This window comes from Somniosus microcephalus, unplaced genomic scaffold (genome assembly GCF_052327205.1).
Source record: "Somniosus microcephalus isolate GS21.2 unplaced genomic scaffold, FLI_Smic_1.0 unresolved_chr1, whole genome shotgun sequence".
In the NCBI taxonomy this organism is placed as follows: domain Eukaryota; kingdom Metazoa; phylum Chordata; class Chondrichthyes; order Squaliformes; family Somniosidae; genus Somniosus; species Somniosus microcephalus.
The window spans coordinates 109856944-109869798 of record NW_028225179.1 but is presented as its reverse complement, the minus strand read 5'-3'; the positions used below and the strand labels follow the sequence as shown (position 1 = coordinate 109869798).

The 12855-nt window shown below is 51.1% G+C and overlaps 1 protein-coding gene across 1 annotated transcript in view; it reads right to left on the bottom strand.

The window, feature by feature from the left end:
* The window catches only part of LOC147095704 (uncharacterized), a 280778-nt gene that overhangs the window by 88429 nt on the left and 179494 nt on the right, over positions 1-12855 (bottom strand). Inside the window, exons 51-52 of the mRNA XM_085974754.1 lie at positions 9443-9550; positions 7780-7833 (exon numbers count right to left, since the gene is read on the bottom strand). Of these exons, the coding sequence (XP_085830880.1) occupies positions 7780-7833; positions 9443-9550 (162 nt within the window). The remainder of the gene's footprint in view (positions 1-7779; positions 7834-9442; positions 9551-12855) is intronic.

Sequence of the window (12855 nt, the reverse complement as noted above, 5' to 3'; positions counted from 1 at the left end):
ATAGACCGAGATACCAGAAAACCCACCCAGATAGACCGAGATACCAGAAAACCCACCCAGATAGACCGACATACCAGAAAACCCACCCAGATAGACCGAGATACCAGAAATCCACCCAGATAGACTGAGATACCAGAAATTCCACCCAGATAGACCGAGATACCAGAAAACCCACCCAGATAGACCAAGATACCAGAAAACCCACCCAGATAGATCGAGATAGCAGAAAACTCACAGAGATAGACCGAGATACCAGAAAACCCACCCAGATAGACCGAGATACCTGAAAACCCACCCAGATAGACCGAGATACCAGAAAACCCACCCAGATAGACCAAGATACCAGAAAACCCACCCAGATAGACCGAGATACCAGAAAACCCACCCAGATAGGCCGAGATACCAGAAAACCCACCGGGTAGACCGAGATACCAGAACACGCACCCAGATAGACCGAGGTACCAGAAAACCCTCCCAGATAGACCGAGATACCAGAAAACCCACCCAGATAGACCGAGATACCAGAAAACCCACCGGGTAGACCGAGATACCAGAACACCCACCCAGATAGACCGAGATACCAGAAAGCCCACCCAGATAGACCGAGATACCAGAAAACCCACACAGATAGACCGAGATACAAGAAAACCCACCGAGATACCATAAAATCCACCGAGATAACAGAAAACCCACCCAGATAGACCGAGATACCAGAAAACGCACCGAGGTAGACCGAGAAACCAGAAAACCCAGCAAGGTAGACCGAGATACCAGAAAAGCCTCCCAGATAGACCGAGATACCAGAAAATCCGCCGAGGTAGACCGAAATACTAGAAAACTCACCGAGATAGACCGAGATACCAGAAAACCCTCCCAGATAGACCAAGATACAAGAAAACCCACCCAGATAGACCGAGATACCAGAAAACCCTCCCAGATCGACCGAGATACCAGAAAACCCTCCCAGATAGACCGAGATGTCAGAAAACCCACACAGATAGACCGAGATACTAGAAAACTCACCGAGATAGACTGAGATACCAGAAAATCCACCGAGGTAGACCGAGATACCAGAAGACCCACGCAGTTAGACCGAGATAGCAGAAAACCCACCCAGATAGACCGAGATACCAGAAAACCCACCCAGATAGACCGAGATACCAGAAAACCCACCCAGATAGGCCGAGATACCAGAAAACCCACCGGGTAGACCGAGATACCAGAACACGCACCCAGAAAGACCGAGGTACCAGAAAACTCACACAGGCAGACCGAGATACTAGAAAACTCACCCAGATAGACCGAGATACCAGAAAACCCACCCAGATAGACAGAGATACAAGAAAACCCACCGAGATACCAGAAAACCCAACCAGAAAGACTGAGGTACCAGAAAACCCACCGAGATAGACCGAGATACCAGAAAACCCACCCAGATACCAGAAAACCCACTGAGATAGACCGAGATATCAGAAAACCCACTGAGATACCAGAAAACCCACTGAGATAGCCTGAAATATCAGAAAACCCACTGAGATACCAGAAAACCCACCGAGATAGACCAAGATACCAGAAAACCCACCGAGATACCAGAAAACACACCGAGATACCAGAAAACCCACCGAGATACCAGAAAACCCACCGAGATACCAGAAAACCCACCGAGATAGACCGCGATACCAGAAAAGCCTCCCAGAAAGACCGAGATACCAGAAAATCCACCGAGGTAGACCGAGATACTCGAAAACTCACCGAGATAGACCGAGATACCAGAAAATCCACCGAGGTAGACCGAGATACCAGAAAATCCTCCCAGATAGACCAAGATACCAGAAAACCCACCCAGATAGACCGAGATACCAGAAAACCCTCCCAGATAGACCGAGATACCAGAAAACCCAGAGATAGACCGAGATACTAGAAAACTCACCGAGATAGACCGAGATACCAGAAAACCCACCCAGATAGACTGAAATACCAGAAAACCCACCCAGATAGACCGAGATACCACAAAACCCTCCTAGATAGACCGAGATACCAGAAAACCCACCCAGATAGACCGAGATACCAGAAAACCCACCCAGATAGACCGAGATACCAGAAAACACTCCCAGATAGACCGAGATACCAGAAAACACTCCCAGATAGACCGAGATACCAGAAAACCCACCCAGATAGACCTGGATACCAGAAAACCCACCCAGATAGACAGAGATACAAGAACGCCCACCGGGATACCAGAAAACCCACCGAGATACGAGAAACCCACCCAGAAAGACTGAGGTAACAGAAAACCCACCGAAATAGACCGAGATACCAGAAAACCCACCCAGATACCAGAAAACCCACTGAGACAGACCAAGATATCAGAAAACCCACTGAGATACCAGAAAACCCACCGAGATACTAGAAAACCCACCCAGATACCAGAAAACCCACCCAGATACTAGAAAACCCACTGAGATAGACCGAGATACCAGAAAACCCACCCAGATACCAGAAAACCCACCGAGAGAGACCAAAATACCAAAACCTCCCACCAGATACCAGAAAACCCACTGAGGTAGACTGCGATACCAGAAAAACACCCAGATAGACCAAGATACCAAAACTTCCCACTGAGATACCAGCAAACTCACCGAGGTAGATTGCGATACCAGAAAAACACCCAGATAGACTAAGAAACCAGAAAATCCACCGAGATAGACCGAGATACCAGAAAACCCACTCAGATAGACCGAGATACCAGAAAACCCACCCAGATAGACCGAGATACCAGAAAACCCACTCAGATAGACCGAGATACCTGAAAACCCACCGAGATAGACCGAGATACCAGAAAACCCACCGAGATACCAGAAAACACACCGAGATACCAGAAAACCCACCGAGATACCAGAAAACCAACCGAGATAGACCGCGATACCAGAAAAACACCCAGAGAGGCCGGGATACCAGAAAAGCCTCCCAGATAGACCGAGATACCAGAAAATCCACTGAGGTAGACCGAGATACTAGAAAACTCACCGAGATAGACCGAGATACCAGAAAATCCACCGAGGTAGACCGAGATACCAGAAAACCATCCCAGATAGACCAAGATACCAGAAAACCCACCCAGATAGACCGAGATACCGGAAAACCCTCCCAGATAGACCGAGATACCAGAAAACCCTCCCAGATAGACCGAGATACCAGAAAACCCACTGAGATAGATCGAGATACCAGAAATCCACACAGATAGACCGAGTTACCAGAAAACCCACCCAGATAGACCGAGATACCAGAAACCCACCCAGATAGACCGAGATACCAGAAAACCCTCCCAGATAGACCGAGATACCAGAAAACCCACCCAGATAGATCGAGATAGCAGAAAACTCACATAGACCGAGATACCAGAAAACCCACCCAGATAGACCGAGATACCTGAAAACCCACCCAGATAGACCGAGATACCAGAAAACCCACCCAGATAGACCGAGATACCAGAAAACCCACCCAGATAGACCGAGATACCAGAAAACTCACCGAGATAGACCAAGATACCAGAAACCCACCCAGATAGACCGAGATACCAGAAAACCCACCCAGATAGGCCGAGATACCAGAAAACCCACCGGGTAGACCGAGATACCAGAACACGCACCCAGATAGACCGAGATACCAGAACACCCTCCCAGATAGACCGAGATAACAGAAAACCCACCCAGATAGACCGAGATACCAGAAAACCCACCCAGATAGACCGAGATACCAGAAAACCCACCCAGATAGGCCGAGATACCAGAAAACTCACCGAGATAGACCGAGATACCAGAAAGCCCACACAGATAGACCGAGATACCAGAAAACCCACCCAGATAGCCTGAGATACCAGAAAACCCTCCAGGTAGACCGAGATACCAGAAAACCCTCCCAGATAGACTGAGATACCACAAAACCCTCCCAGATAGACCGAGATACCAGAAAACCCAGAGATAGACCGAGATACTAGAAAACTCACCGAGATAGACCGAGATACCAGAAAATCCACCGAGGTAGACCGAGATACCAGAAAATCCTCCCAGATAGACCAAGATACCAGAAAACCCACCCAGATAGACCGAGATACCAGAAAACCCTCCCAGATAGACCGAGATACCAGAAAACCCTCCCAGATAGACCGAGATACCAGAAAACCCAGAGATAGACCGAGATACTAGAAAACTCACCGAGACAGACCGAGATACCAGAAAACCCACCCAGATAGACCGAGATACCAGAAAACCCTCCCAGATAGACCGAGATACCAGAAATCCCACAGAGATAGACCGAGATACCAGAAAACCCACCCAGATAGACCAAGATACCAGAAAACCCTCCCAGATAGACCGAGATACCAGAAAACCCACCCAGATAGACCGAGATACCAGAAAACTCACCGAGATAGACCGAGATACCAGAAAACCACACAGATAGACCGAGTTACCAGAAAACCCACCCAGATAGACCGAGATACCAGAAAACACTCCCAGATAGACCGAGATACCAGAAAACCCACCCAGATAGACCTGGATACCAGAACACCCACCCAGATAGACAGAGATACAAGAACACCCACCGGGATACCAGAAAACCCACAGAGATACGAGAAACCCACCCAGAAAGACTGAGGTAACAGAAAACCCACCGAAATAGACTGAGATACCGGAAAACCCACCCAGATACCAGAAAACCCACTGAGATAGACCAAGATACCAGAAAACCCACCGAGATACCAGAAAACCCACCGAGATACCAGAAAACCCACCCAGATACTAGAAAACCCACTGAGATAGACCGAGATACCAGAAAACCCACCCAGATACCAGAAAACCCACCGAGACCAAAATACCAAAACCTCCCAGCCAGATACCAGAAAACCCACTGAGGTAGACTGCGATACCAGAAAAACACCCAGATAGACCAAGATACCAAAACTTCCCACTGAGATACCAGCAAACTCACCGAGGTAGATTGCGATACCAGAAAAACACCCAGATAGACTAAGAAACCAGAAAATCCACTGAGGTAGACCGAGATACCAGAAAACCCACCCAGATAGACCGAGATACCAGAAAACCCACTCAGATAGACCGAGATACCTGAAAACCCACCCAGATAGACCGAGATATCAGAAAACCCACTGAGATACCAGAAAACCCACCGAGATAGACCGAGATACCAGAAAACCCACCGAGATACCAGAAAACACACCGAGATACCAGAAAACCCACCGAGGTACCAGAAAACCAACCGAGATAGACCGCGATACCAGAAAAACACCCAGAGAGGCCGGGATACCAGCAAAGCCTCCCAGATAGACCGAGATACCAGAAAATCCACCGAGGTAGACCGAGATACCAGAAAACCATCCCAGATAGACCAAGATACCAGAAAACCCACCCAGATAGGCCGAGATACCGGAAAACGCTCCCAGATAGACCGAGATACCAGAAAACCCTCCCAGATAGACCGAGATACCAGAAATCCCACAGAGATAGACCGAGATACCAGAAAACCCACCCAGATAGACCGAGATACCAGAAAACCCTCCCAGATAGACCGAGATACCAGAAAACCCACCCAGACAGACCGAGATACCAGAAAACTCACCGAGATAGACCGAGATACCAGAAAACCACACAGATAGACCGAGTTACCAGAAAACCCACCCAGATAGATCGAGATACCAGAAAACCCACCCAGATAGACCGAGATACCAGAAAACCCACCCAGATAGACCGAGATACCAGAAAACCCACCCAGATAGACCGAGATACCAGAAAACCCACCCAGATAGGCCGAGATACCAGAAAACTCACCGAGATAGACCGAGATACCAGAAAGCCCACACAGATAGACCGAGATACCAGAAAACCCACCCAGATAGCCTGAGATACCAGAAAACCCACCGGGTAGACCGAGATACCAGAAAACCCTCCCAGATAGACCGAGATACCACAAAACCCTCCCAGATAGACCGAGATACCAGAAAACCCAGAGATAGACCGAGATACTAGAAAACTCACCGAGATAGACCGAGATACCAGAAAATCCACCGAGGTAGACCGAGATACCAGAAAATCCTCCCAGATAGACCAAGATACGAGAAAACCCAGAGATAGACCGAGATACTAGAAAACTCACCGAGATAGACCGAGATACCAGAAAACCCACCCAGATAGACCGAGATACCAGAAAACCAACCCAGATCGACCGAAATACCAGAAAACCCTCCCAGATAGACCGAGATACCAGAAAATCCACCGAGGTAGACTGAGATACTAGAAAACCCACCCTGATAGTCGGAGATACCAGAAAACCCACCCAGATAGACCTGGATACCAGAAAACCCACCCAGATAGACAGAGATACAAGAAAACCCACCCAGATATCAGAAAACCCACCGAGATACGAGAAACCCGCCCAGATAGACAGAGATACCAGAAATCCCACCCAGAAAGACTGGTACCAGAAAACCCACCGAGATAGACCGAGATATCAGAAAACCCACTGAGATACCAGAAAACCCACTGAGATAGACCGAGATACAAGAAAACCCACCGAGATACCAGAAAACCCACCCAGATACTGGAAAACCCACTGAGATAGACCGAGATACCAGAAAACCCACGAGATACCAGAAAACCCACTGAGATAGACTGAGATACCAGAAAACCCACCGAGAGAGACCAAAATACCAAAACCTCCACCCAGATACCAGAAAACCCACTGAGGTAGACTGCGATACCAGAAAAACACCCAGATAGACCAAGATACCAAAACTTCCCACTGAGATACCAGCAAACCCACCGAGGTAGATTGCGATACCAGAAAATCCACCGAGGTAGACAGAGATACCAGAAAACCCACCCAGATAGGCCGAGATACCAGAAAACCCACCCAGATAGACCGAGATACCAGAAAACCCACCCAGATAGGCCGAGATACCAGAAAACCCACCCAGATAGACCGAGATACCAGAAAACCCACCCAGATAGACCGAGATACCAGAAAACCCACCAGATAGTCCGAGCTACAAGAAAACCCACCCAGATAGACCGAGATACCAGAAAACCCACCCAGATCGACCGAGGTACCAGAAAACCCACCCAGATAGACCGAGATACCAGAAAACCCACCCAGATAGACCGAGATACCAGAAAACCCACCCAGATAGACCGAGATACCAGAAAACCCACTCAGATAGACCGAGATACAAGAAAACCCACCGAGATACCACAAAAACACGCAGATAGACCAAGATACCAGAAAACCCACCGAGGTAGACTGAGATACCAGAAAACCACCCAAATAGACTGAGATACCAGAAAACCCACTGAGATACTGTAAAACCCACCCAGATAGACCGAGATACCAGAAAACCCACCCAGATAGACCAAGATACCAGAAAACCACCCAGATAGGCCAAGATACCTGAAAACCCATCAAGATAGACTGAAATACCAGAAAACCCTCCCAGATAGATGGAGATATCCGGGGGACTCCGGAGCTCGGTGCCGCCGGGGGACTCCCGGAGCTCGGTGCCGCCGGGGGACTCCCGGAGCTCGGTGTCGCCGGGGGACTCCCGGAGCTCGGTGCCGCCGGGGGACTCCCGGAGTTCGGTTCTACACTTTGTTCACAACCAGTGACTTCATTTGTCAGACCTTCAAACCTATCTCTGTCCTCCCAATTGGCCTGGATGTCCCACCAGCCACTGAGTGCGAATGTGAAGAGCCTGCATAGTTTACGTACCATTGGACCAGGAGGGCCAGTCTGTCCAGAGATTCCAGGAATTCCTTGTTCACCCTGTCGAAGAAAGGAAGACATCAGTAACAATAGTAGGATCTCAACATAAAACAGAGAGAGGAGAAAAAGGGAGAGACAGACTGAGAGAGAGCATGAGAGAGATTGAGAGAGAGAGAGAGAGAGGGAGATAGAAAGAGAGACAGGGAGAGAGAGAGAGAGAGAGAGAGAGAGGGGGAGCGAGCGAGCGATAGAGAGTGAGAGCATCAGAGAGACTGAGAGAAAGAGAAAAAGAGCAAGATAGAGAGAGATATTGAGCGTGCAAGGACTCAAAACCATTGTTCAAGGACCAGGACCAGATAATGTGTGCACCCCTCCTCCCCAATATCATGTGCTCATGGGATCACACATCTCTCCACCTCGTGTTTTCCTGCAGAACACGATTCCCCACACCTCGTGTAAAAGAAAGACTTGCATTTATATGACCATCGGACGTCCCAACGCGCTTTACAGCCAATTAAGTACTTATTTTGAAGAGTAGTCACTGCTGTAATGTGGGAAACTTGGCAGCCAATTTGCGCGCACCAAGCTCCCACAAACAGCAATGTGATAATGACCAGATAATTATTTTTTTGTCTTATAATGCGTCTGTGAAGGACCTTGGGACGTTTTACTATGTTAAAGGTGCTATATAAATACAAGTTGTTGTTGAGTGATGTTGATTGAGGGATAAATATTGGCCAGGAGATCTCCCCTGCTCTTCTTCCAAATAGTATCATGGGATCTTTCACGCCCACCTGAGAGGGCAGACTTGGTTTAATGTCTCATTCGAAAGACGGCACCTCCGACAGTGCAGCGCTCCCTCAGCACTGCACTGGAGTGTCAGCCTAGATTTTTGTGCTCAAGTCTCTGGAATGGGACTTGAACCCACAAACTTCTGACTCAGAGGCGACAGTGCGCCCCACTGAGCCACGGCTGTACTCCTCTCCCACCTCATGTCGTCGGACAGGATTCACAGCTCTTCTGCCGTGTGCAGTGGTACGGAAGCTGTTGCACTTGTCTCCTACACTCGACGCATTCTCCCATAGTGTGGAGGTGGACCTCTTGCCCCGCACATAGGACATACTCCTGTTCGGACCCGCGCAGTTCAGCTCCTTCGCCCACTGGCAAAAGAATCAGAGGGGCGATGAGGAGATTTCTTTTTACACACTGCGAGTTGTTGTGATCTGGAACGCACTGCCTGAAAGGGCGGTGGAAGCAGATGCAAAAGTAATTTTCAAAAGGGAATTGGATCAATGCTTGGAAGGGTAAAATTTGCAGGGGAGAGGGACTAATTGGAGAGCTCTTTCAGAGAGCCAGTACAGGCGCGATGGGCCGAATGTCCTCCTTCTGTGTTGTAGCAACCTATAATTCTAACAAGCTAAACCACGGCACTGGAGTAATTTCTAATAAGAACCTTCTAGCATGTTCTGTGGCGCAGCCTTTGAGCTAAGGAAAGGGCAAGACTTTATCTCTCTCTCACCATAGCACACCAAACCATTCCTCACCGTTCCACTGGTATAACCGGGCAGTCAGTTACAATCCAGAGGACACCTTCAAGAGGCCGGAGCAGTTTCCCGTTAGCACTGTACATGCACGGCGACTGCCTTCTGAATCAAGCAAGTGGACTTACCACAGCACCAGGAATACCTCGGAGACCCTCGGGGCCCTGTTTTCCTGGGGTACCCTGCGGGCCAATGGGACCGGTCTTCCCAGGAGGCCCTCCTGCACCAGATTCACCCTGAAATGAAAGCGAAGAGCGTGTCAACCAATGGAAGCATGCAGTAATTGGGTCCCGTCCAGCTGCCCTGGGGTGTCACTAATTGGGCAGCTTGGAAAGCCTCTCCCCCTCCCTACCACCCCCCGCCAGTGTTCGCCCCCCTCCTCTGCTCCGAGAGCCAGTGACTCTGGGCCGAGTGGTGCCAGGAACCCCCTGCATTCTTCCAACGTGACCACCCCACCTCCCCGTGAATGTTAGCGTCGCCTGTAGATAAACCTGTAAGGGACATCACCGCCTATTCTGTCCTCGGCCAATATCAGCACACTCCCAGAAAGGGGCAGCGATTTAGGAGTCGGGACCCTGGTTGATTTTGTCCCCCCCTCCCCCCACCTCTCCGAGGACAACTGCCAACGTGGTGAGGACCCTCCAGCTCACGCAGAGCGAGATCTCGAGAGGGCCGTCCCACCGACCTGTTACAGGTTCGTCCATCGGCAACGGACAGAGCCATCTTCCAACGTGACCCACATGAATGTAAGGTTGTTTTCCTTGGAACAGAGGAGGCTGAGGGGAGATTTAATTGAGGTGCATAAAATGATGAGGGGCCTGGATAGCGTGGATAGGAAGGACCTATTTCCCTCAGCAGAGGGCTCAATAACCAGGGGGCACAGATTTAAAGTAATTGGTCGGAGGTTGAGAGGGAAGATGAGGAAACAAAATGTCACCCAGAGGGTGGGGGGGGTCTGGAACTCACTGCCCGAAAGGGTGGGAGAGGCAGAGACCCTCATCACATTTAAAAAGTACTTGGATATGCACTTGAAGTGCCGTAACCTACAAGGCTATGGACCAAGAGCTGGAAAGTGGGATGAGGGTGGATAGCTCTTTTCCGACCGGCACGGACACAATGGGCCGAATGGCCTCCCTTCTGTGTCGTAATAATTCTATGGTTCTATGATCTCTCGGCTCTGATCTCTCCATCTATCTGGCACACCGCTGGATCTCAGAAACATAGAAGATAGGAGCAGGAGTAGGCCATTCGGCCCCTCGAGCCTGCTCCGCCATTTAATGAGATCATGGCTGATCATCCAAATTCAGTACCCTGTCCCTGCCTTCTCCCCATATCCCTTGATCCCCTTAGACTGTGCCATCGTTTTATAACAGGAGTTTTATAAGGCACTCGGTATTATTCTGCTGCTGAAATGGAGCCGGTTTTAAGCTGGGTCGGTCCCCACGTAGTCCAAACGTTAGGGGTAAACACAGCCCGAGGGCAGAGCTTCCACGCTGTTTGGTGGGGGAACTTTGCAGATCGGGAATGCCCGTGTCAGTCTCAGGCTGCAGCTCAGAAGCGCCCGGCGTTTCACGATAGATTTGCGTCTGTAACAAAGTGTGACACCTACTCCCACCGAAACAGTCCAGACACCGACTCCCACCGAAACAGTCCAGACACCGACTCCCACCGAAACAGTCCAGACTCCGACTCCCACCGAAACAGTCCAGACTCCGACTCCCACCCAAACAGTCCAGACACCGACTCCCACCGAAACAGTCCAGACTCCGACTCCCACCGAAACAGTCCAGACTCCGACTCCCACCCAAACAGTCCAGACACCGACTCCCACCCAAACAGTCCAGACTCCGACTCCCACCCAAACAGTCCAGACTCCGACTCCCACCGAAACAGTCCAGACACCGACTCCCACCGAAACAGTCCAGACTCCGACTCCCACCGAAACAGTCCAGACACCGGCTCCCACCGAAACAGTTCAGACACCGACTCCCACCGAAACAGTCCAGACACCGACTCCCACCGAAACAGTCCAGACACCGACTCCCACCGAAACAGTCCAGACTCCGACTCCCACCGAAACAGTCCAGACTCCGACTCCCACCGAAACAGTCCAGACACCGGCTCCCACCGAAACAGTCCAGACACCGACTCCCACCGAAACAGTCCAGACACCGACTCCCACCGAAACAGTCCAGACACTGACTCCCACCGAAACAGTCCAGACACCGACTCCCACCCAAACAGTCCAGACTCCGACTCCCACCGAAACAGTCCAGACTCCGACTCCCACCGAAACAGTCCAGACACCGGCTCCCACCGAAACAGTCCAGACACCGACTCCCACCCAAGCAGTCCAGACACCGACTCCCACCCAAACAGTCCAGACTCCGACTCCCACCCAAACAGTCCAGACACCGATTCCCACCGAAACAGTCCAGACACCGACTCCCACCCAAGCAGTCCAGACACCGACTCCCACCCAAACAGTCCAGACTCCGACTCCCACCCAAACAGTCCAGACACCGACTCCCACCGAAACAGTCCAGACTCCGACTCCCACCGAAACAGTCCAGACACCGACTCCCACCCAAACAGTCCAGACTCCGACTCCCACCCAAACAGTCCAGACTCCGACTCCCACCGAAGCAGTCCAGACTCCGACTCCCACCGAAGCAGTCCAGACTCCGACTCCCACCCAAACAGTCCAGACACCGACTCCTACCCAAACAGTCCAGACTCCGACTCCCACCCAAACAGTCCAGACACCGACTCCCACCGAAACAGTCCAGACTCCGACTCCCACCCAAACAGTCCAGACTCCGACTCCCACCCAAGCAGTCCAGACACCGACTCCCACCCAAGCAGTCCAGACACCGATTCCCACCCAAGCAGTCCAGACACCGACTCCCACCCAAGCAGTCCAGACACCGACTCCCACCCAAACAGTCCAGACACCGACTCCCACCCAAACAGTCCAGACACCGATTCCCACCCAAGCAGTCCAGACACCGACTCCCACCCAAGCAGTCCAGACACCGACTCCCACCCAAACAGTCCAGACACCGACTCCCACCCAAACAGTCCAGACACCGACTCCCACCCAAGCAGTCCAGACACCGACTCCCACCCAAACAGTCCAGACACCGACTCCCACCCAAGCAGTCCAGACACCCACTCCCACCCAAGCATCCAGACACCGACTCCCACCCAAACAGTCCAGACACCGACTCCCACCCAAACAGTCCAGACACCGACTCCCACCCAAACAGTCCAGACACCGACTCCCACCCAAACAGTCCAGACACCGACTCCCACCCAAACAGTCCAGACTCCGACTCCCACCCAAACAGTCCAGACACCGACTCCCACCCAAACAGTCCAGACACCGATTCCCACCCAAACAGTCCAGACTCCGACTCTCACCCAAGCAGTGCAGACACCGACTCCCACCCAAGCAGTCCAGACACCCACTACTGTCCCACACCTTTTTGAAATGCCCAGGAGCCTTTTCCCAACGGTATGCCGAGCACTTACAAACTCC